General features: G+C 44.2%; 1 protein-coding gene across 3 annotated transcripts in view; it reads right to left on the reverse strand.

Moving 5' to 3' along the window:
- Positions 1–10605: 10605 nt before the first annotated feature.
- Positions 10606–24132, reverse strand: part of LOC138766659 (uncharacterized) — a 36081-nt gene continuing 22554 nt past the window's right edge. Inside the window, exons 5-10 of one of the 3 annotated variants that reach the window (XM_069944269.1) lie at positions 23110–23370; positions 18855–19133; positions 16105–16371; positions 13648–13714; positions 12232–12350; positions 10606–11222 (exon numbers count right to left, since the gene is read on the reverse strand). In XM_069944269.1, coding sequence (XP_069800370.1) covers positions 12269–12350; positions 13648–13714; positions 16105–16371; positions 18855–19133; positions 23110–23370 — 956 coding nt within the window. In that variant the 3' untranslated portion in view covers positions 10606–11222; positions 12232–12268. Of the gene's footprint in view, positions 11223–11533; positions 12351–13647; positions 13751–16104; positions 16372–18854; positions 19134–23109; positions 23371–24132 lie in introns of those variants that run through there. The other 2 variants (XM_069944268.1, XM_069944270.1) reach the window with 2 other exon arrangements.

A 24132-nucleotide genomic window follows, 5' to 3' on the forward strand; every position in this document is an offset into this window, starting at 1 on the left:
TAGCTCGACAACTGAACATGACAGACTTATATTCGTACAATGTCCTGGAAACCTGTTTGGTCGCTGTACCAACTCCTGTTGCAACATGGACCAACTTATAGCAAATTCAGCTAAATGACATTGATTTAGAGCAGGGGTGTCAAACTAAAATACACAGTGGGCCAAAATAAAAAAATTGGACAAAGTCGCGGGCCAACCTTAATAATTATTGGAGCGCGAATGCGAAGGTCCTGGCACTGTCAGAGCAGCGTGCGGTGTTCATGGCACTGTCAGAGCAGCATGCGGCAGTCCTGGCACTGTCCATGGTGTGTGTCTCCCAGCGCTGTGCACATATTAGCCAGCCCTCCCAATAGTGTCTTATATAGTAGCCAGCCCTCCCTGGTAGTCTCTTATATAGAAGCCAGCCCTCCCCATAGTCTCTTATATAGTAGCCAGCCCTCCCCAATAGTCTCATATAGTATCCAGCCTTCCCCCATAGTCTCTTATATAGTAGACAGCCCTTCCCCATAGTCTCATATAGTAGCCAGCCCTCCCCCATAGTCTCTTATATAGTATCCAGCCCTCCCAATAGTCTCTTATATAGTAGCCAGCCCTCCTATTAGTGTCTTATATAGTAGCCAGCCCTCCCCCATAGTCTCTTATATAGTAGCCAGCCCTCCTATTAGTGTCTTATATAGTAGCCAGCCCTCCTATTAGTGTCTTATATAGTAGACAGCCCTCCTATTAGTGTCTTATATAGTAGACAGCCCTCCCCCATAGTCTCTTATATTGTAGCCATGGTGAGCCAGATGTAATTCTAACTCTGAATTTGGCCTGCGGGCCAGAGTTTGACATGACTGATTTAGAGGAATTGGATAAGTCCTTATTATGCTTGTTTAAACTGTCCCACATATGCAAACTCAGAGGAAAACATGATAAGAATAGCAACCGGGGCTGTGACAGATGCAGAGTTATGCTTTATATTCCCATGTAATAAAGATTATATTCCTGGTTGTAACAAATTATTTGTACACCTTCCCCCCCTGCACAGCCCCCGGTGCTAACCCAATGGATGATGCAGAACAGCAGGAAAGTTCACCAACAAGTTTACCAAAAAAACTTTTGATAGAACTGAAAGTGATTGTTAAATTTTAAAAACAGGACGCCAAATGCAATGTAATAGAACATTGACCGTCCTATAATTAGATGAATATGTACTTCTACCACCTGGATGGGTTTTATCTTGCAGTAATAGTAGCTATACTTATATACCTGCTAACCTAACCAGAGGGCTATGTGCCTTGGCTAGGTTAACGTTAACTATGGTTCCTACCCCACAGGAACGGGCTGTACACAACAGGAGCATTCAACAGCAGAGGATTGTGATTATGATGTACAGCTTCTATCACCAGCAGGATATATAGGTTTAGCTGCATCGCTGGTAGTAGTACCTGGTCTAGCTGTATATAATCAGCGAACTATAGCACGCATGGCTTGTTTTATGGTAAAAAATATAAATATTACCACTGCTATTTTAGAGGATATTTTATTAGACCTGCACTCATATAAAAAAGATAAAACAGAGCTGCCATAGATTACCTATTACTTAAAGTGACTGTACCACCAGGCCCAGGCTGAAGCACTGGAGGCGGCCGACCCACCCCCAGTGGGAAGAAACCCCAGCCCCTTCATGACGTGACTCCATTAGAATCAATGGAACCCTATCATAGAGGGGCGGGGGTTTCCTCCTACTAAGGGTGGGTCGGCCGCCTCCAGTGCTTCAGCCTGGTGGTACAGTCACTTTAAGTATGGTATCATAATCTGTATAATAGCTTTTTTTACTATGTAATATTTAAACTAACCAGGCGCCAAACAATAAAGGTAGCAAATGGCGCATACAAGGTTACTTGACCTGTCTAGGGTGGAATGTGATACAAATGCTAAAATGACTGCCGTGGCATATAAAATGGCGGTCGGAGTCCACCAAACCACACAAAATGGCGCTGAACCATACAAAGATGGCTGTTGTGAAACCACATGGCCGGTCATAAGCCAGCTCATGTAACCTTGTTTTTCACTTTGTTTTTTCACCTTGTTTTTTACTTTATGTAAGTGAACAATATTTTGGATCCCACTGTCAGACTTGATATGTTATGGGAAGCAGTCGGCAGAATTTGGCCAGTCTTGTTTGCAACATCCTAGTAAGATAAGTAATGCCTTACACATGTGGGAACCCATCTGTAGCTGACTACTTTTAATGACGCAAATAAGGGTATATAAGATGTTAAAAATGGCCATGCCTTTGGGATCATCAATTGACAGCAGTTATTGGGGACGCCTAAAGCTGCTTGAAGTGACCTGTCGCTAAGGCTTGGTGATATTTTCCTGACGATACCCATTTCGGAACTCATCAATGAAGTGTGACAGTGTGGTTAGTGATTTATTATATTTTCAATAATCTAAGTTTAACTGTTGCTGATTTGTCTGACTTTCTTTTCATGTTCTATAACGGAATCCAAAGAATCTCACTCTAAGCAAAACATACACGTAGGCCAAGGGGTATGAACTTTAAAGATGACTTATTATTTCACTACTTATGATTTCGTTTCTACCCGTACATGTATTACTCCCTATCCTATACGCACCAGGTATTTTGGATCTTATGGGGTTTAAACACACAAATTGTGTTTCCCTGGATCCACCCACATGTATCATGACGTGGCTTCTGTATGTTGGGTGTCCTATGTTTTTTAATCAACTTTTTACTCATATGCAGTCAGACCATGATAAAGCGCAGTCATGTGGGTTGGTCCGCTCTTTGACATCTTATTTGAATGTTTATTTATTAAAAGTTAAGTTTTAGCTACACGTCTGGAGTGCCGGAATCCACCATCCTCTCCTTCTGTTTACGTTTGTTATATAGCAGTCTTCAGGAGACTGGACCTGGATACAGTGAGAATAGCCGTTATATAGCTGCCTTCAGGAGACTGGACCTGGATACAGTAAGTATAGCTGTTATATAGCTGCCTTCAGGAGACTGGACCTGGATACAGTAATTATAGCTGTTATATAGCAGCCTTCAGGAGAATGGACCTAGATACAGTAAGTATAGCTGTTATATAGCAGCCTTTAGGAGATTGGACCCTGATACAGTAAGTATAACTGTTATACAGCTGCCTTCAGGAGACTGGGCCTGGATACAAGTAAGTATAGCTGTTATATAGCAGCCTTCAGGAGACTGGACCTGGATACAGTAAGTATAGCTGGTATATAGCTGCCTTCAGGAGATTGGACGCTGATACAGTAAGTATAGCTGTTATATAGCTGACTTCAGGAAACTGGACCTGGAGACAAGTAAGTATAGCTGTTATATAGCTGCCTTCAGGAGACAGGACCTGGATATAGTGAGTACAGGTGTTATATAGCAGCATTCAACAGGCTGCACCTGGATACAGTAAGTATAGCAGTTATATAGTTGCTTACAGGAGACTGGACCTGGATACAGTAAGTATAGCCGTTATATAGCTGCCTTCAGGACACTGGACCTGGATTTCTGGTAAGTTCAGTTTTGTTTTACAGCATAATAACTAAAAAAATAATGAATTTAAATTGCAAACTTGCTTTATATCACATCTACTGTTGATTTATATTTTGAAAGTTATAACAACAGGGACACTTTAAAGTCTTAAAAAATCATTATGGTAATCTTTGAGACTCCTTAAAGAACATTGTGCACATTATTGTTTCATAATGTGAGGCCCTAAAACACTGCTATAGTGAAGACTAACATTACAGAAGGAGGAGAGACCTCATGCAGACCCCCAGACCGCACATTACAATATCTACAGCAGGATGCACCTGTGCTCAAGAGTTGTGGTCGAAGAGTTGGAGATAAGTAGAGGTGAAGCTAATAAATCCTTCAGTACATCGTAATGATTGGATTTTTATGATATATAGACACACAGATAGTTCTCTACGGTGGGAGTACAATTCATGGGAAGTATTATAAGCCAGTGTGCTGGGAATGGCTTAGTCAGTGTCAGGCAGGGCCGGCCTTTGGGGTGTGCGACCTATGCGCTTGCACAGGGCGCTTCACTGCCGGCAAGATGGGAGGGGGGGGGTCCCTGACGACAGACAGCGGCAGCTGCCTGCCAGAATGCCCCTGGCCGTCCTCCTCCCGCAGTGGTTAGGACGGGGAACAGTGCTGGGGGTCATATACTCTTTTCGTTCTCGTTGTTCACTGTTTGCAAACAATATTGGTATATTTTACTAGATCAGATAATTCCGCACACAACCAAATATGTTTTTTTTTGTTGTTGTCTGCTTTGTACATATTTATATTGGGGGGGGGGGGGGTGTTTAAAAAAATACTATTAAACTATTTTTTTTTACACTTTATTATTGCATATACTGATCAATGCTATGCCATTGCATAGCATTGATTGGTATTATCAGCGATCTTCCTGTGGGTGACTCCTCTCCACTTCTCTGAACTCTTTACTCAACTAAACCAGCACTGCTATTTTACTTCACGACTTCAGCATCTCTCAGCACAGATTCAGTGAACGCAAGTCTGTATTCAAAAGTCACTCATCATCCTATTATCCAGTATTACAAGAGACATGTCAGTATTTATTCTACTGGCGGTACTGATAGTCCAGGTGAGTCATCTCTCCACTCACTGTGATAAGAGTCTAAGGGACCCATCACAGCCCGGCAGGTCACCGACCATTGGGGATCAATATAGCCAGCCACACACTAGAAGCAGGTATACCATCACACCTGTGTGCTGAACCAGCACTGGCGTCATGACAGAACTCTAACTGGCTGAGCTATATTCCACCAACATAACATCATCCCAGTGGTTGAGCACCGGGATGATGACCAGTTAATGTTATATTCAATATATATATATATATATATATAACAATTGTTATTGATTTGAAAAGCATTTGAATCTAGATAATTCATATGATACATAAAGTTCCTTATTTTATAGGAATTGGCTTTTTGCCGATATACTACTGTGCCGGCCTTACTCCCTCTGATGTAATAGTAGTCACCAGACCACTTCCTCATTTTTCAGAGATACAGAAATCTTAAAATATCCTTTCAGCATTTAGAACGAGTCGAGCATTTAAAAGAAATTTTACCTGTAGCAAAACTGTGTACCTCGTAGCTCAGGGGTCCTCAACTGACGGACCGCAGAGGCCAGCTGTTCGGACCCCTGGTCAGACCTCCTAACCTCCCCGTCCGATTAGTCCCTGGGCCGTCCCGGGACGGATCGGATCTGGGGCGGTTAGGAGGTCCCGCTCCCCACCGCAATGCCTCCCGTCCCATAGGCGTACTGTCCTTAGATTTCAGTACACCTGTGGGGCTGGGGGCAGTGTCGGTCCGGCCCCCGGCTGATACGCGCTCTCTGGGGACATCCCGGGGATTCCCCAGCAGAGCGCGCACCTGTACTTCCGGGTGCGCGCTCTGCTGGGGAATCCCCGCGACATCCCCAGAGAGCATGTATCAGCGCACAGGGGGGCTATATACTAGAGGGCAGGGGGGACCTCACAGGGGGCTATATACTACAGGGGGAGAGCACAGGGGGGCTACACTACTGGGGGGACCTCACAGGGGGCTATATACTACAGGGGGGCTATATACTACTGGGGGGAGCTCACAGGGGGCTATATACTACTAGGGGAGCTATTTACTACTGGGGGGAGCTCACAGGGGGCTATATACTACAGGGGGATAGCGCACGGGGGGGTGGATATATACTACAGGGGGAGAGCACAGGGGGGCTATATACTACTGGGGGGAGCTCACAGGGGGGCTATATACTACTGGGGGGAGCTCACAGGGGGCTATATACTACAGTGGGAGAGCACCGGGGGGCTATATACTACTGGGGGGAGCTCACAAGGAGCTATATACTACTGGGGGGAGCACACAGGGGGGCTATATACTACAGTGGGAGAGCACAGGGGGGCTATATACTACTGGGGGGAGCTCACAAGGAGCTATATATTACTGGGGGAGCACACGGGGGCTATATACTACTGGGGGAGAGCGCACAGGGGGGCTATATACTGCTTGGGGGAGCTCACAGGGGGCTATATACTACTGGGGGACAGCGCACAGGGGGCTATATACTACAGGGGAGAGCGCACAGGGGGGCTATATACTACTGGGGGAGCAACAGGGGGCTATATACTACAGGGGGAGAGCGCACAGGGGGGCTTTATACTACTGGGGGAGAAACAGGGGGCTATATACTACTGGGGGAGAGCGCACAGGGGGGCTATACACTACTGGGGGAGCAACAGGTGGGGCTATATACTACCAGGGCTGTCACCCCCTTTGTACCTAATATCAAAGTACTGGTAAGAGAGAAAAAATTCCAGTTTTCCCGCTAACAGGCAGCAATTCTGTATGTAAATAGTTGAACGTTTGTGAACAACAAAACCCGTTTCTTACTGACGTTCAGCTCGGACCTTCACCTGACAATAGACCCTGGTAAGTGGACCTTCGCTAAAAGTTGTTGAGTACCCCTGCTGTAGCTAGTTACTTAAGATTATTAGATGCTACCATAGTCCTGAAGAAGGCCCCAGAGGTGCTGAGAATTAGATGCTACCATAGTCCTGAAGAAGGCCCCAGAGGTGCTTAGCATTAGATGCTACCATAGTCCTGAAGAAGGCCCCAGAGGTGCTGAGAATTAGATGCTACCATAGTCCTGAAGAAGGCCCCAGAGGTGCTGAGAATTAGATGTTACCATAGTCCTGAAGACGTTCCTAGAGGTGCTGAGCGTTAGATGCTACCATAGTCCTGAAGAAGGTCCCAGAGGTGCTGAGCGTTACATGCTACCATAGTCCTGAAGAAGGCCCCAGAGGTGCTGAGCGTTAGATGCTACCATAGTCCTGAAGAAGGCCCCAGAGGTGCTGAGCGTTAGATGCTACCATAGTCCTGAAGAAGGTCCCAGAGGTGCTGAGCATTAGATGCTACCATAGTCCTGAAGACGTTCCTAGAGGTGCTGAGCGTTAGATGCTACCATAGTCCTGAAGAAGTTCACAGAGGTGCTGAGCATTAGATGCTACCATAGTCCTGAAGAAGGCCCCAGAGGTGCTGAGCATTAGATGCTACCATAGTCCTGAAGAAGGCGCCAGAGGTGCTGAGCATTAGATGCTACCATAGTCCTGAAGACGTTCCTAGAGGTGCTGAGCGTTAGATGCTACCATAGTCCTGAAGAAGTTCACAGAGGTGTTGAGCATTAGATGCTACCATAGTCCTAAAGAAGGCCCCAGAGGTGCTGAGCATTAGATGCTACCATAGTCCTGAAGAAGGCCCCAGAGGTGCTGAGCGTTAGATGCTACCATAGTCCTGAAGAAGGCCCCAGAGGTGCTGAGCGTTAGATGCTACCATAGTCCTGAAGAAGGCCCCAGAGGTGCTGAGCATTAGATGCTACCATAGTCCTGAAGACGTTCCTAGAGGTGCTGAGCGTTAGATGCTACCATAGTCCTAAAGAAGTTCACAGAGGTGCTGAGCATTAGATGCTACCATAGTCCTGAAGAAGTTCCCAGAGGTTCTGAGCACTTGTTGGCTGTTTTTCCTTCACTCTGGAGTTGGGTTCAGGTTAGTGACTGTGAAGGCCAGGTCATCCAACACAGTACTCCACCCCTCTCCTTACATTGCCTGGAGATGAGTTTGGGGGTGATTTTTCTGTTAAAAAACAAATACACCACATAATGGCATGTCGCTGCAGAATGCTGTGGTAGCCATACTGGTTAGGTGTGCCTTGTTATTGTTATTATCCATACAGAAGCAGATATGTCAATCTGTGCATGACCCAGACCACTGACTCTGAGCCTGTGCCACCTTTCACGACTCATCTGCTATAACCTGACATTGAGCCGGTGCTGCCTGCCACAACACATCTGCCTGAATCTGACTCTGCTATCTAACTGCCTACTTACCGCATACCCAGGGACATCGTGAGGCATCACACGCAGATGGATCATAGAGGCTGAATCATAGAGGCTGAGAGAGGAGAACAAGTGCCGCAACAGGAGCTGCTGGGGAGCGGGTGACAGGAGAGTTGCTGTTTATTTGTTTCACTGGTGTGGGCACTGCATGGGGGGGGGGGGGTCAAAAAAATGGGGAGGAGGTAACTTTAGAAAATCAAAACTCAAGTGGGGGCACTAATGGGGTAGTAACTACCAGATAAGGCAGTATTGGGAAGGATTGGCTACTATATGGGGCACTATTGGGGGCCTAAATACTATATGGGGCATTACTGGGGGAAGTAACTAGTATATGAGGCAGTACTGGGAGGAGTTACCTACTAACTGGAGCACTATTGGGGGGATTCAAAGCTATATGGGGACTATTGGGGAGCTAACTACTATATGGGGCACAATTGGGGGAATTATCTAGTATATGGGGCAGTACTGGGAGGGATTACCTACTATATGGAAATTACAGTAACTACTATTTAGGACACAATTATAGGATTACCTACTGCATGGGGGTAATAGTGGGATAACTACTGTGTGGGCGCACTATTAGGGATAACTACTGGGAGGGGGATGCTATTATGGGGTAACTTCTGTATGGGGCACTATTAAGAGTTACTGTTCCGCGAACTAATACTTCATAGGTTACAGAAGCGGGGATTATTACCATTTGGGGTACTATGTAGAGATGAGCGAACCTCAAGCATGCCCGAGTTCATCCAAACCCGAGCGTTCGACATTTCATTAGCTGGGGCTGCTGAAGTTGGACAAAGCCCTAAGGCTATGTGGAAAACATGGATATAGTCATTGGCTGTATCCACGTTTTCCAGTCAACCTTAGAGCTTTATCTAACTTCAGCAGCCACCGCTAATCAAATGCCGAACGATCAAGGTTTGCTTATCTCTAGTACTATGTGATCTTGGCATGGCAGTATTATTTTGTTATGTTACTATAGTTTTAGTAGGGTTTTCGTTTAAAGTGACTGTACCACCAGGCCCAGGCTGAAGCACTGGAGGCGGGCCGACCCACCCTTAGTGGGAGGAAACCCCCGCCCCTCTATGATATGGTTCCATTGATTCTAATGGAGTCACGTCATGGAGGGGCTGGAGTTTCTTCCCACTAAGGGTGGGTCGGTCCGCCTCCAGTGCTTCAGTCTGGGCCTGGTGGTACAGTCACTTTAAGATTTTTTTGTCTTTAGGGTAAATTTTGTTTTGTTGTCTTGCATTGTAATTTTGATTTATGTTACTTGTGTGAGAAAAGGGATTACTAATAAATGTAATTGAACTTTGTGGTACTGGCCAGTGGTCTTATGTGGTTATTTGTGACGCCAGTACTGTAGTAGTAAACAGGTGTGATGTTGGTACCTGTTGTGGCAGGTTTATTGTCCCCAAATGGTCGGTAACCTCCGGAAGTGTTGTGGGTCCCTTGGGCACTTGTCATGGCAACCTGGAGCGGTAGTAGACCCATCAGGGATGTTGGTACCGCCACTCACAGAGAAGGGGAGAAAATAAAATGTGTGTGGGTGCAGGTGCAGAGATATGAGACAGAGTCCCATGCGTTTAGTATAAAAAATAGAACACTTTACTGAACAACGTTGTAGGTGAACAGTACACTTAATATTGGTAGTGCAAATCTTGACAAATGTAGTTGCTGACAGTAGAATAATAGCAGTGCCTTTTAGAAGTAGGTGCTTTTTAGAAGTAATGAGAGGAGAGGGGTTGCCAGAGCAGCCCTGCCCAATGTAGAATCAGTACTCTGCCAGAACTCAACTGTAGATAAGAAGAGTAGATAAGTGATACGTAGACCTTTCCTGGTAGCTTTGTCCTACTGGAGTTGATTCCTGGCATGGGCTAGGGTTATCTTAGGTGGCTTCTCTCCCCTAAAGGTAGCTTACCACTGCATAACTATAGTAGTTGCTTGCTTACAGAAAGTCTCTAGCTTCATCTTTTAGTCCCTGTCGGGGGTCCTGGTGATAGCCAGACCCTGACTTAAGGTCTGCAGGGACTCTGTCTCTGTGTGTCCTCTCTCTCTGAAAACTAACTAAAGACTGACTCACTTCCTTCACCAGGTTAAACTCCTCCTACAGGGGCTAATCTAAACCCTCCTGTGAGTGCTGGGGCTGAGTGTGTGTGAGAAAGAGACTAGACAGGATAGGACAGAAAGAAAGAGCCCCTGTGACTGGTTAGCAAGACATAAAACAGTTAACCCATTTGCTCTACAGCTGCGCATAGAAGTACTAACAAACAATAGTGACACCTAGTGGGGAAAATAAGGTACTTCATCTCCCACTTGTTAACCTGAGTTAACGACTTACTGGGGTGCATAGACAAAACACTTGTGCTAAGACACCACAAATTGGCTAGAATACATCAGGAATCAGTTTCTCCCTTTTTAGATATTTAAAGTGTTACTGTTGTTATAACTTTCAAAATCTAAATCAGCAGTAGATGTGATATAAAGCAAGTTTGCAATATACATTCATTATTTTTTATTTTTTTTTAGATATCATTGAAAACACAGCACTTCCTGTGTTCTGTCTAAACACAGGAATACCCGTGTTTCCCAGGTCATCTGACCGCTCACAGAGAAGGTAGTCATGTGATTGATGGACATATTGGTACTTTGTCTCCACTACTGGGATGGGCCCAGACCCAGGCTGGTTGGGTAGCACAGAGGGTCCACACCCATTGGTGCTTTACTGTACTACTTACAATGAAAGACAACAAGGATTTAATTGAATTGCCTCAAAACGTTCAATTTGCCATAACAATTCTGAGCTTGTAAAAGACGTTTTGTTATATTAAATTGACACTTTTAGTTAAATCTCTTTATTTAGGCCTAACAATAGCCAGGTTTATATAACAAAAAATATAACAGGTTATACAGTAGGTGCGATGCAGCGCTCTTCAATACAGAAGACAGTAGACCGTGTGATACATCTCCCCAGTTGGGGGCCCCATACTTAATTGCAAACAGACTTGTGAACACAATACACCTTGTAGAGGTCCTGTGTCTTTAACTCACAGTCTCTTGGGTCGTAGGGAGGTCATTGCTACATTATTTCTGCATTGAAATCTGGGGGACATTTCCTCCTTGCACCTCAATCCTAGGCCTCCTGATCAATAGCAAGGTCCAGCTATGTCCCACAATAAAGCCTTCACAGGGTCTTGTCACAAGAACGTCCTAACTCCAAGAAGAGATTCCGCAAGTCAGGAACGGTGTGGTAGCGTAATCTAGAAACTAGAAATGATAAGTAATAAGTAAATGACAGCAGACTGGTACATAGGGAGAGAGGACCCTGCCCGCAAAGAGGCCAGAGAGGAAGAGTGCCATTGGCAGAGAAGTGGTACATGAAGCCGTGGGATTCTACAATTTGTCCCAGGCCAAATGTATACTGTAGATGGAGAAGAGTAGAAGCATTAGGATGGGGCCTTGGGGGACACCAACAGTGATGGGGGGGAGGTGGTGTGTGAGTTTAAAGGTAAAATCCAGAGAAAAAGTTCATTTTAAAGCAGGCAGAGGCAGGAAGAAACATAATAAAAAAGACTGGGGTGGGACACTGCTACAGCCACAGATTAGCTGAGCGGACAATCTATCAGCTGGGCCGGGTATTTCCCTCCAACTTGTGACCACATCGGAACTCGGGGGTGGGGGAATTAGTTCCAGCACCTCTGATGCTGCGCTGCAGAGGCACGGGGAGATGTAAGTAGCGCTTGTTAATTTTGTTCCCCCTCCCCGATTGCAAATTATTATTATTTTCTCCAGATTTCTCCTTTAAGATACTGAATGTATGGTTGGTATGGTAAGAGTGGATACAGAAGAAGGCCAAGCCTGTGACTCCAAGAGATGAAAGAGATGAAGAGGAGGAAGAAATGGTTGATGGCGTCAAAGGCAGAAGAAAGGCCATTGAGAAGGAGCACAAAGCTTACACGAAGCTTTGGAAGTTAACAGATCACTGGACACTTTGGTGAGGGCGGATTCCATGGAATGATGAGGACAGAAGAACGATGGTAGATGGTCAAAAAATGAGTTGGATGAAAAGCGGGAGGACAGTTCAAGGAAGACGTACTGTACATAGGAGGGATCAAGCAGGCACACCAACATGGCATTATACTGTATGGGAGTGACAGACACATGCTCAATGGTGGCTTTGTTTACTTGGCTGTCTCTGTAACTTCCATAGAGTTGTATGGAGCACCAGAAGGCACGCTCAGCCACCACTGGGAATTTGTAGAAATAAGATATTTACAGCTTAAATATTATTGTTGCTCAGCAAAGTCCAAGTTTTAATTCTGAACCAGCACATTCTCATCCGTCCTTCTCCATAGGATTCTGTCCATGTTCCTCCCGGCTACTGATGTATACATCCTGTGTAACAAGGAAAGACAAGGGCGGTGATAGCAGATATTTTCCTAAACTTAGGGTCTCACCTTTGAAATTTGTTGTGGTACGCTTCCTTACAGCACTCTAATATATAGAACATCCTCATAATATGGTATCAGATGTATACAACAATCATTTCATGGATCTAAACATATAAAAAATATATAAACCTCTATATGACCTAATAGTATGGGCCCATAGACTTTTCGCAAATATGATAGTTGTAGAGAGCTCATTTTTTGCACCTGGCTAACATAAAGTAACTCTCTCAGGTTCACACAAAAGGGGATGAAGTAGATTGTATTATGTGTTTTTCCCCACTAGATGTCACTGTTGTATTTATTATATGTACTGTACTATGCAGAGCTGAAGGTCTCATGGGTTAACTACTGTTTGTTTCATGTTGTGTTTTGTCCTCTGCTCAACCCAGTGCAGGAACCTGGGACCTCGTACTACCCTAGAGGGACAGGAAGCCGACACTACAGGGCAAAAGGCGGTCAGATTAGTGAATCTATACGTGCACCTGCACCTATACACCAGTTATCACTTGGGCTATCCAAACCTCGAGTGCAGTGCCTATTTGTCCGGGGGTGGGTTCCAACACCACTCTTGGCCACCCTGACAAGTGCCCAAGTTACCCTACACCCACGCAGCAGCCACAACACTGCATAGCTACCCCGGCATACACCACTATGTACTTCCCTTTTTTTAAAAGGGCACAAGGAAGTTATTCAAAGCTGTTTTAGTGTCGTGAGGAAATATTATTACTATGACTACTGATTGTACAATTGTCCCGAAGGCCAAATCTGGCCATTATTTTTGGCCCCCTGAGGAAATCCAGTGATTTCCTACAGCTGGATCGGAGAATATCGCCATAGCCCATAGGTCCTGTCAGGTCGGAGGAGGAGTCCAAGTTACTGCCATGCGTACTCATAGGACACAGGTCCATGCAGCAGGGACATATTTGCTGCCTCTTTTAGAGAGGAGCCTACAGCAGCACCGATTGCTTTAGGTGAGACGCTGGAGGAGGAGGTTAGGGCACAGTTCCTGTCTCAGACAGAGATGGCAGCAGAGAGCACTGTGTCAGACTGAAAAGAAAACAACATTTCCTGCAGGTCATGCAGCAGCTGATAAGTATTAAGAGGCTTGAGATTTTTAAATAGAGGTACATTTCAAATCTATATAACTTTCTGACACCGGCTGATGTGAAGAAAAAAAAAAGATTTTTGCTGGACAACCCCTTTAATTCTCACGATTTCAGACATGACAGAAGATGCCTTACCTGTGCGCCTTATTCTTCATAAGCCATATCAGTACAGCCACACAGATAACCGCTCCCAGTACGATGCCTGTAACAAGCCCAGTAAACCCATTGTCTTTCATATCTGTAAATGGAGCCAATAGACAGGTGAGCTTTTCTAGGTTGAATTTCTGTTATTAAACTCAGTCACACGTCCATCTAATTCAGCTTACAATTCTGCAATGTTGAGTAGAGACCAATTTCCCTCATCTAATATACGAATTACACAGGCTGACGGGCTCCAGATAATAAGTGCTGATCCCTGTGATATGCTATTGTTTACAAAGGCTTTAGGCAACGCAACTAAATGGGCGGCTAGACCTCTATGCTGTCTATGCTGTGTGGTCATCCGCACATCGGCAGACATTTTGAAGAAGAGGACAGCGGCAGACACTGAAAAGCCTGGAAAACATCAGCTGTAGCAGAGTGGGACAAGTAAGTATACACCAAGATGAATTTACACTGGACAGCTCCATAAGCATTTATTGTATTGGATGAAAGAAGCCTTGTTCACATGATGCTCCGAAACCAATGGTTTCTGGTTAGAAACTTCTGGTAAGGCTAAGAAAGGAGTTCTTGTCCAACTCCTTCTCCTCTAAGGGTATGTGCACACTGAGGAATAGGCAAGGAATTTGAAGTGGAATCCGCTCTTAATTTCCACTTAAAATTCCTCCCATAAAATTTGAACCGTTATGTCCCATTGTGTTCAATGGGATTTCTGCTCTGTTGTTCACAGAATTTTCAAGCAGAATTATGATTATTTACGAAGAGGAGGGAGAAGGAAGGAGGGGTGAGATGTGCCAGAGTGCGGCAGAAACAGCTCCTCTTTGACACTTCATTACAGTAGGATTGTGCATAATCCTCTACACGCATAAATTTCCAAAAAAGCACCATGTTCACTAGGGGACTGCCAGCTACAGCACACTGTCAGCACTTTGGGTAGGGCCCAGAAGCTGACAGATTCCCTTTAATTGCAAACCCCACCTGAACTAGAGACAAGAGTGGTGTTGCCTCTGAATGTTCACAATACAGAATACACACAGAGACTTCAAGCGGATTCTGGCGCGCCTATACTCAAACACTGAATAACCCCTCCAATATGAATATTTAAAGAAGTCCAGCAAAAATTTTTATTAAAGTATTGTTATTGCGCCTCAAAAGTTATACAAATCACCAACATACACTTATTACAGGAAATGCTTATAAAGTGCTTTTTTCCCTGCACTTACTACTGCATCAAGGCTTCACTTCCTGGATAACATGGTGATGTCACTTCCTGGATAACATGGTGATGTCACTTCCTGGATAACATGGTGATGTCACTTCCTGGATAACATGGTGATGTCACTTTCTGGATAACATGGTGATGTCACTTCCTGGACAACATGCTGATGTCACTTCCTGGATAACATGGTGTTGTCACTTTCTGGATAACATGGTGATGTCACTTCCTAGATAAAATGGTGATGTCACTTCCTGGATAACATGGTGATGTCACTTCCTGGATAACATGGTGATGTCACTTTCTGGATAACATGGTGATGTCACTTCCTGGATAACATGGTGATGTCACTTCCTGGATAACATGGTGATGTCACTTCCTGGATAACATGGTGATGTCACTTCCTGGATAACATGGTGATGTCACGACCTGACTCCCAGAGCTGAGCGGGCTGTGGCTGCTGGAGACGATGATGGCAGGGGGATGCTCAGTGTCCCTCCAGTGCCCTGTGTCCGTCAGTGTCCTCCTGCCATCATCCTCTCCAGCAGCCACAGCCCGCACAGCTCCGGGAGTCAGGTCGTGACGTCACCATGGTATCCAGGAAGTGACATCACCATGTTATCCAGGAAGTGACATTACCATGTTATCCAGGTAGTGACATCACCAGGTTATCCAGGAAGTGACATCACAATGTTATCCAGGAAGTGACATCACCATGTTATCCATGAAGTGAAGCCTTGATGCAGTAGTGCAGGGAGAAAAGCACTTTATAAGCATTTTCCGTAATAAGTGTATGTTGGTGTTTTTTATAACTTTTGGGGGGCAATGCAATACTTTAATATAAATTTTCGCCAGACTTCTCCTTTAATAAATATTTATATTATGATCCTTTTTTAAACACTTCCTGCAGCATCTATCAGAGCAGGGTGCAAGTGTTGTATATATGCCCTTCAGTGCAATAGCCATGCCCCAGCGAGATCGTAGTGTAAGCTCTCATTCATAAAAAGAATCAACAGTAATGAAGGGGTTAACATGATGCTTTTTATGAAGCTTTTTAGTACTTGCCCAACATTAGTTTCGACCTGAAGATTTCCACTATAATCATGACTAACCTCAACATTTTTAATGGAACCCTTTACATTTTGATTGGTAATTCTGTTTAAAGGGATTGTCTACATCCTCCGTCCTGCTAGACAGTCTGTTCACCCATCACTTACTTATTTTTTTCACCAGTGGTTCTCCAAGACTGGAGTGTTCAACCCGGCAGTAGACGTTCGGTTGCTGTTCCCAACCTGCTGCCAGTATTGCTGTTTTCTGGTAGGTGCCATCACCATTAGGGAGAGTCTCAGTGAACAGCACATTGTCCATGATGATTTCTTTGTCCTTCCATAAAGTTATATTGATCGGCGTTGGATAGAAACCAGTTGCTATGCACCTAAGCTCTGATTTCCAGGACCTCATAAGGAAGTATACCTCCGGCTTACCTGAAATAGACATAAAATCACTAAGGCTATACTGGAATTTAAAGATATCTTTTTGATGTGACTAGTAGGTTCTTCTCACTCTAGGCTCACATTCAGATTTCTATGTCTTCAGCAGAAAGCAGCAGCTGAGAACTGGGGTAAGGAGACTGAATAGATAATAATAAGTATGGAAGGAATTGTTAGTCTCACCATGGGCAGCAACATATCAAAAGTTATGTTGGAGTGAAATACCCCTTTAAACTACTTGGTGAACTGGTTAGAGCAGAATGCAGTCACATAAAACACTATTTAAGAGTATTCTTCTGTACACTTCTTCTACTACGCACTATCCCAGCAGAGTACACAGCTACCTAGACAAGGCCCCCAAGACGCATCCCTACTCTCTGCTCTGTATAACTACCAGCTACTTATCACCTGCACCTGCTCTTAAAGTTATACTACTACTGTATCGTATTGCACTAAAGATATCGAGTAAACTCTTCATCTGGTTAAGTGCTGGACACTTTCCTGTTTTTGTTGCACCTGCCCCTCCACCTACACTTGGGTTATCTTCTCCTTCAAAGGCAGTGCCTGTTTGTCCGAGGGTGGGTCCTGGCCATCATGACAAGTGCCCAAGTGACCCAACACCCACCTAGCAGCCACAACACCCCGGCATACGACATCTATACATCAACATTCTAGCTCGATATACCAGCCAGACCACTGCTTTTAGAGCAGAGTGGTGGTCGGTAACTTACACAATGAACTGTCATTTGTCTGTAGGAGACTAAGAACAGGGTATCAGGAGAAGGAGGCAAGTGTGGTAAATGAAAATATTAGTAACAATATTTAACTAATCCCTTTAAAGGACAACTCCGGCCAAAATCTATTTTTTTATGTTATTTTCTAAGCAAAGTTATACAAATTCCTAATATACACTATTTATGGGAAATGCACATATACTGCTATTCCCTTAATTTAGTAGATCAGGCAGGCTTCAATTTCTGTAAAAAAAAAAAAGTGATGTCACGCCCGGGGTGTATATACCTGAAGTGTCCAGCAGTATATATAGAAATTACATGGTAAAAATAACAGGGTGCTTCCTGGGCTTTAATTACAACAAAAAATCCAGTAGAAAATTACTGGTATAGACTCTAATTTTACCAAGAATCCATAGGGAGTAATTTTGTATTATTAAAATACCTTTCACAATAAAGGTATTTTAATAATACAAAATTACTCCCCATGGACACTTGGTAAAATTAGAGTCTATACCAGTAATTTTCTACTGGATTTTTTTACTGCTCTGCCAGGATCGATGTAGTGCAAACATACCCCCCAAAGACCACCAAATTCCCCTCCCCCCCTAGGCCGCCCAATCGCATGTACCAGCAGCCCCGTCCTATGTGCCGTGTATGCTTAGCTGAATTTAATGCCTAAAGCACGGGAAGCGCCCTGTTATTTTTACCATGTAATTTCTACATATACTGCCCCCCTGCTGGATACTTCGAGTACATACACCCCGGTCGCGACGTCACGCTTTTTCTTAGCAAAACTGAAACCTGCCTGGACTACTAAATTGAGGAAAATAGCACTATATGTGCATGTCCCATAAATAGTGTATATTAGGAATTTGTCTAACTTTGCTTAGGAAATAACATATTCAAAAATAAATTTTGGCCGGAGTTCTCCTTTAACCATCATGCAGATAGGGTCACACATATAATCACTGGATCATACGTGCAGCAATGGCGTCGCTACCATGGAGGCAGGGTAGGCAGTTGCTATGGGGCCCTGCAGGAGGGGGGCCCGGAGGAGAAGGTAAGAGCTTGTGTCCTTCTGCTTAACCCCTTATGTACTGCAGTGTGCACGTGACCCAATGTTTACTTACATGCTGCAACACAAAAAAAGGGGTTAACAAGCAGGAGACAAAGAGATCTCCTCTGATAACCTCTGACCTCTGTTCTCCAGCTGAGAAGTAGGAAAGGAAAATGTGCAGAGCTCCGTGCAGAGGTCAGGGGTTATCAGTGCACCAGCAGTAAAGCAGATATCTCTTTGTCTTCTGAACTTTGGGTCACTTACACATTGCAGTACATAAGGGGTTAAGCAGAAGGTAGTCTGCTCCTGCACCTATGTATTTAACCATAGGGCTCCTAATGGGCCCTTATAGGTAAAAACAGTGGACTGTCCGAGCAAACAGCCATTGGCTCAGTCAGTCACTCTTGTGGCTGCAACCAGGAACATTACAGATATATGCGCAGTGCTTCATGTGGTGCGTAGGGGAGGGGGGCCCCTTAAATTTTTTTTGCTATGGGGCCCTGTGAAACCTAGCTACCCCCCTGACGTGCAGCCACTTGCTGCCATCAGTCATCAGCCGCACATCCCCTGTATTATATTATACAAGATGGCGATCACCTTTTTAAAAGGTTTAAACAGTGCAATCCTTATTACACAGGGATGTCGGCCCTACTGGTGATTTTCAGCTGCTTCTTGCTATTACTTACATTTCTTCGATAAGGCTTCCTTCCCTGCCACTGAAAATGCTCGGGACAGCTTTTGGTAAAAATTTAGCAAAATATTATATAGGCTCTGTATGGTGGTCTTGTCTCGCTGCAGGATTTTGGTCACAGCCTGGGAATATGCATTGTGCCCCGCAACCCACACGCCATCCCTGATGCTTAAGTGAGCCAAGTCTTCTCCATTAAGGGCCAGCTTGTAAAAGTAGCTGTCAGGATCCTCATTGTATGCTACACATCCAGATAGACACTGAAGAGTCCCAGACACTGAAAAGAAGTCATAGTCAGATGTAATTTCTCATTGGAAGATGGGAACAGGAGACAGAGGTATACAGTATGGGTTACGGGTGTTTTATGGCAAAGGAAAAAAATTCTAAGGCACAATTTTTAAATGCAACAGTGCCCCTATATACTCCTATAACAGTGCCCCTGTATACTCCTATAACAGTGCCCCTATATACTCCTATAACAGTGCCCCTATATACTCCTATAACAGTGCCCCTATATAGTCCTATAGCAGTGCCCCTATATAGTCTTATAACAGTGCCCCTATATAGTCCTATAACAATGCCCCTATATACTCCTATAACAGTGCCCCTATATACTCCTATAACTGTGTCCCTATATACTCCTATAACTGTGTCCCTATATACTCCTATAACAGTGCCCCTATATACTCTTATAACAGTGCCCCTATATAGTCTTATAACAGTTCCCCTATATATTCCTATAGCAGTGCCCCTATTTACTCCTATAACAGTGCCCCTATATAGTGCTATAACAGTGCCCCTATATAGTCCTATAGCAGCGCCCCATATAGTCCTATAACAATGCCCCTATATACTCCTATAACTGTGTCCCTATATACTCCTATAACAGTGCCCCCTATATACTCCTATAACAATGCCCCTATATACTCCTATAACTGTGTCCCTATATACTCCTATAACAGTGCCCCTATATACTCCTATAACAGTGCCCCTATATACTCCTATAACTGTGTCCCTATATAGTGCTATAACTATGCCCCTATATACTCCTATAACAGTGCCCCTATATACTCCTATAACAATGCCCCTATATACTCCTATAACAGTGCCCCTATATAGTGCTATAACAATGCCCCTAAATACTCCTATAACAATGCCCCTATATACTCCTATAACAGTGCCCCTATATAGTGCTATAACAATGCCTCTATATACTCCTATAACAGTGCTCATATATACTCCTATAACAGTGCCCCTATATATAGTCCTATAGCAGTGCCCCTATATACTCCTATAACAGTGCCCCTATATAGTCCTATAACAGTTCCCCTATATATTCCTATAGCAGTGCCCCTATATATTCCTATAACAGTGCCCCTATATATTCCTATAACAGTGCCCCTATATTCTCCTATAACTGTGCCCCTATATAGTGCTATAACAATGCCCCTATATACTCCTATAACAGTACCCCTATATAGTCCTTTAGCAGTGCCCCTATATACTCCTATAACAGTGCCCCTGTATACTTCTGTAACAGTGCCCCTATATAGTGCTATAACAATGCCCCTATATACTCCTATAACAGTGCTCATATATACTCCTATAACAGTGCCCCTATATACTCCTATAACAGTGCCCCTATATAGTCCTATAGCAGTGCCCCTATATACTCCTATAACAGTGCCCCTATATACTCCTATAACAGTGCCCCTATATAGTCCTATAGCAGTGCCCCTATATACTCCTATAACAGTGCCCCTATATAGTCCTATAACAGTTCCCCTATATATTCCTATAACAGTGCCCCTATATACTCCTATAACAGTGCCCCTATATATGTAAGGGCTGTACCCTTGGTGTGGTCCTGCGCTTTTGGTAATAATGTTGTGCTCATTTTGTGTTTCTTTTGATCTTGTCTGAACACTGTCCTAATCTTTCTGCTTTGTTAATTGTTTCGTCTGCTCCACCCGTATCTCCTTGCTGAGTTGTTTCTGGCTACTTCACAGTTAACTTTATTTTTCCTTGGTTATTCTGTGACCGGCAGTCTTCCTACCAGTCAGTGTGTTTTGTTATTAGGTGTCTGTGGTTTTAGATCACGACACTGGTCCAATTACGTTCTGGACCAGACCCCTGGTCTCCTAGGAAAGATCTCCAGTGTCTTTACCATTTGTCTATCTGACCTTTTGCTCTGTTACCTGGACTATCCTTATTTTCCGCTTGCCCTGACCATTTGCTATGTGACTATCTTTTTTACTCTGATTTTGTACCACTTTGTCCTCTGGTTGTGACCCAGCTTTCTGACCCTGTGTTATTGTGTATGTCTGTCCTGTCTGCGTTCTGTGTGCCACTATACCTAAGTTGGAGACGGTTATCCAGTTGTCCGCAGCTGTCTAGTGCTGATTGTGGCAAGTAGACGGGGACAAGTGTAGGGTCCACTGTCTGTGTGTCTTCCCTGACCGAGTATACCACCCAATCTTAACAGAATAGCCAGCATATACTTATCCGCCATATTTTCTCTTGGGCATGAATTACATCCAGGATCTTGCAACCCAAGTGGAGGGGATGTCAGGCCTGGTGGTCAAGCTGGCCAACCAGGTAAATCTACTTATGGACATGGACCTGGTTACCCACATTAAGGGTTTGGCTTGACTGGCAGCTGAGCTAGCTGTCCAGGTTTCTATGGTTACACCCCCAGTTGTTGTTTTCTCGAAACCCACCATGCACCTTCCTGACAGGTTCTTAGGTGACAGGGACAAGAGGTTACTTCCTCTTTCTTTGTGAAGAAACAAATCCCTGCCCCAACCCCTATATTTTTGAGGATGAACACATGCAGTTGGGAGTTATGGACACCAAGGCCAGAAGACAACTCTGGAGACTGTTTCTATTAGCGTCCAGGTGACAACCAGGAGAGTCATCCGGGCGCACAGGTACTTCTAGCTGGTGTTAATATGCATAATCTCTCTGCTAAGCCTACTAATGTTGTACCTGTGTATTCATGCAATGTGGGAGATGACTCTGTGTCCGATTTGGATTCAAAGGGTCATCTATTATCTGCCAACAAGCCATCTGTCCGTCACCCAGATACCTCGGATGACTGGGAGATGGATAGTGACATTCTCAGTGAGACCGAGACCTGCTTAGTAAGAGGTCACTTTCCACCCACACCTGGTTTATCTCGTGAGGGTCCGGTGGGCTCTCAAAAAAAGGGGGGGGGGGGGTACTGTAAGGACTATACCTGTTGGGATCTTGGTGCGGTCCTTGAGTTGAGAAGCTTCATCGAAACAGCACTTTTGGTAATAATATTGTGCTCATTTTGAGTTTCTTTTCATCTTGTCTGAACACTGTCCTATTCTGTCTGCTCTGCTAATTGTTTCGTCCGCTTCACCCGTCTCTTCTTGCTGAGTTGTTTCTGGCTACTTCACAGCTAAATTAGTTTTGCCTTGGTTATTCTGTGACCAGCAGGTCTCCCTGTTAGTCAGTGAGTTTTTCTATGAGATGTCTGTGGTTGGAGATCAGGGGACTGGTCAAGTTACATTCTGGACCACACCCCTGGTCTCCTATAAAGCATCTCCAGTGTCTTTACCCTTGGCTGGCTATTGAGTCTAGTTCCCCCCCCCCCCCCCCCCCCCCCCTAGCAAGCCCAGCTCTTCCCGTGTTTATTCTGTGTTTAAACTTTGTCTATCTGACTTTTTGCTCTGTTACCTTGACTATCCTTGCTTTCCGTCTGCCCTGACCATTTACTATGTTGTGGTGTCCCACTATTAGTGCCTTATGTACCTGTTACAAAATTCTCTCTCAGGTTAAGTGGTGATGAGGTATTTTACAATTTTACCACTAAACAGAGAGGCCCACCTCCTGCTCAGGGGCCCACCAATGGGTAGGATCCACTGGGGGATTCCCTTGATCCCCTATGGGCCAGTCCGAGCCTGCAATACAGCAGCAGAGGAGGACAGGAGAGCTGGGATGCTGGACCACCACACAACACACAAGGTGGAAATGCACTACATGTGTTATCTGGGAATCGACAGCATAGATATATACATAGCTGTGTCGTCAGTTTCCATGGCCGAATGAATGGTGCAAGGATCGTTCATACAGCCTGGCTGCTCGATTAGTTGTGCTGCAAAAGCTGATCTCACTGATAACCACGAACCATAAACGGCCGACAATCATCATGTGTGAAAGGACCCAAACTCTACAACCTATTTTCGTTGTGGTATATATTTGCTTGTTTGGTACATAACACTTACTTTTCTCAATCCCAATTTCCTCACCGATCCTCCTAATATGTAACTGGACGTAATCGATATAGCTGGCCAGAAACATATTGTAAAACTTCCAGTCCGTCTGAGAAAAGTTCCCTTTCGACCAACTTTGTTTGAACACAATGTGACGAGTATCATTGTAGAGAGCGAGCGCTTCTATGTCCCCGATCTCCAGTGAGCCCCACAGGGTTATTGCTTCACCATCCGAAGAGTTAATATTGTGGAAAACAGTCAACGTGTGAGATCCTGAGGGAAAACAGAGGATAAGCCATACATAGTGATCCTGTATATGTGGTCTATGTGTTATATACTAGAGAGGTGCACAATTCAGTTTATTTGGCTTCAATGATTTTTATTGATTTTTATAGATTTTATAGAACATGAGACTTTACTAAATAAATAAATAAAAAGAAAGGTGTAGCTAACCAAACCATATTCCATGAGGATACACCTTAGCCACATGACCAACTTGCTATTATAGCAGTTTTTAACACTATAAGTAGTTGTACTTAACTAGTATATACAGTGGTGCCTTGGATTATGAGCATAATTCGTTTCGGGACCACGCTTCTAATCCAAATCCACTCTTAAACCAAAGCAAATTTTCCCATAAGAAATCACTGAAATGCAGACAATTGGTTTCACACCCCAAAAATAATATTTTTTCTATTCTGAAAAACATGTAGAACAGATGAAACAAACAATGAAAAACAGCTGAATATGTGATATTATAAATTACTGTACAGTATAGCAATCAGCATGTGGTGTATAATGTATAGTAACTGTCTAACCCTGATAACACAGCAGCTGGATATGTGATATATAAGTTACTGTACAGTATAGCAGCATGTGGTGTATAATGTATAGTAACTGTATAACCCTGATAACACAGCAGCTGGATATGTGATATATAAGTTACTGTACAGTATAGCAGCATGTGGTATATAATGTATAGTAACTGTATAACCCTGATAACACAGCAGCAGCTGGATATGTGATATATAAGTT

Source organism: Dendropsophus ebraccatus, chromosome 10 (assembly GCF_027789765.1).
Source record: "Dendropsophus ebraccatus isolate aDenEbr1 chromosome 10, aDenEbr1.pat, whole genome shotgun sequence".
Lineage (NCBI taxonomy): Eukaryota > Metazoa > Chordata > Amphibia > Anura > Hylidae > Dendropsophus > Dendropsophus ebraccatus.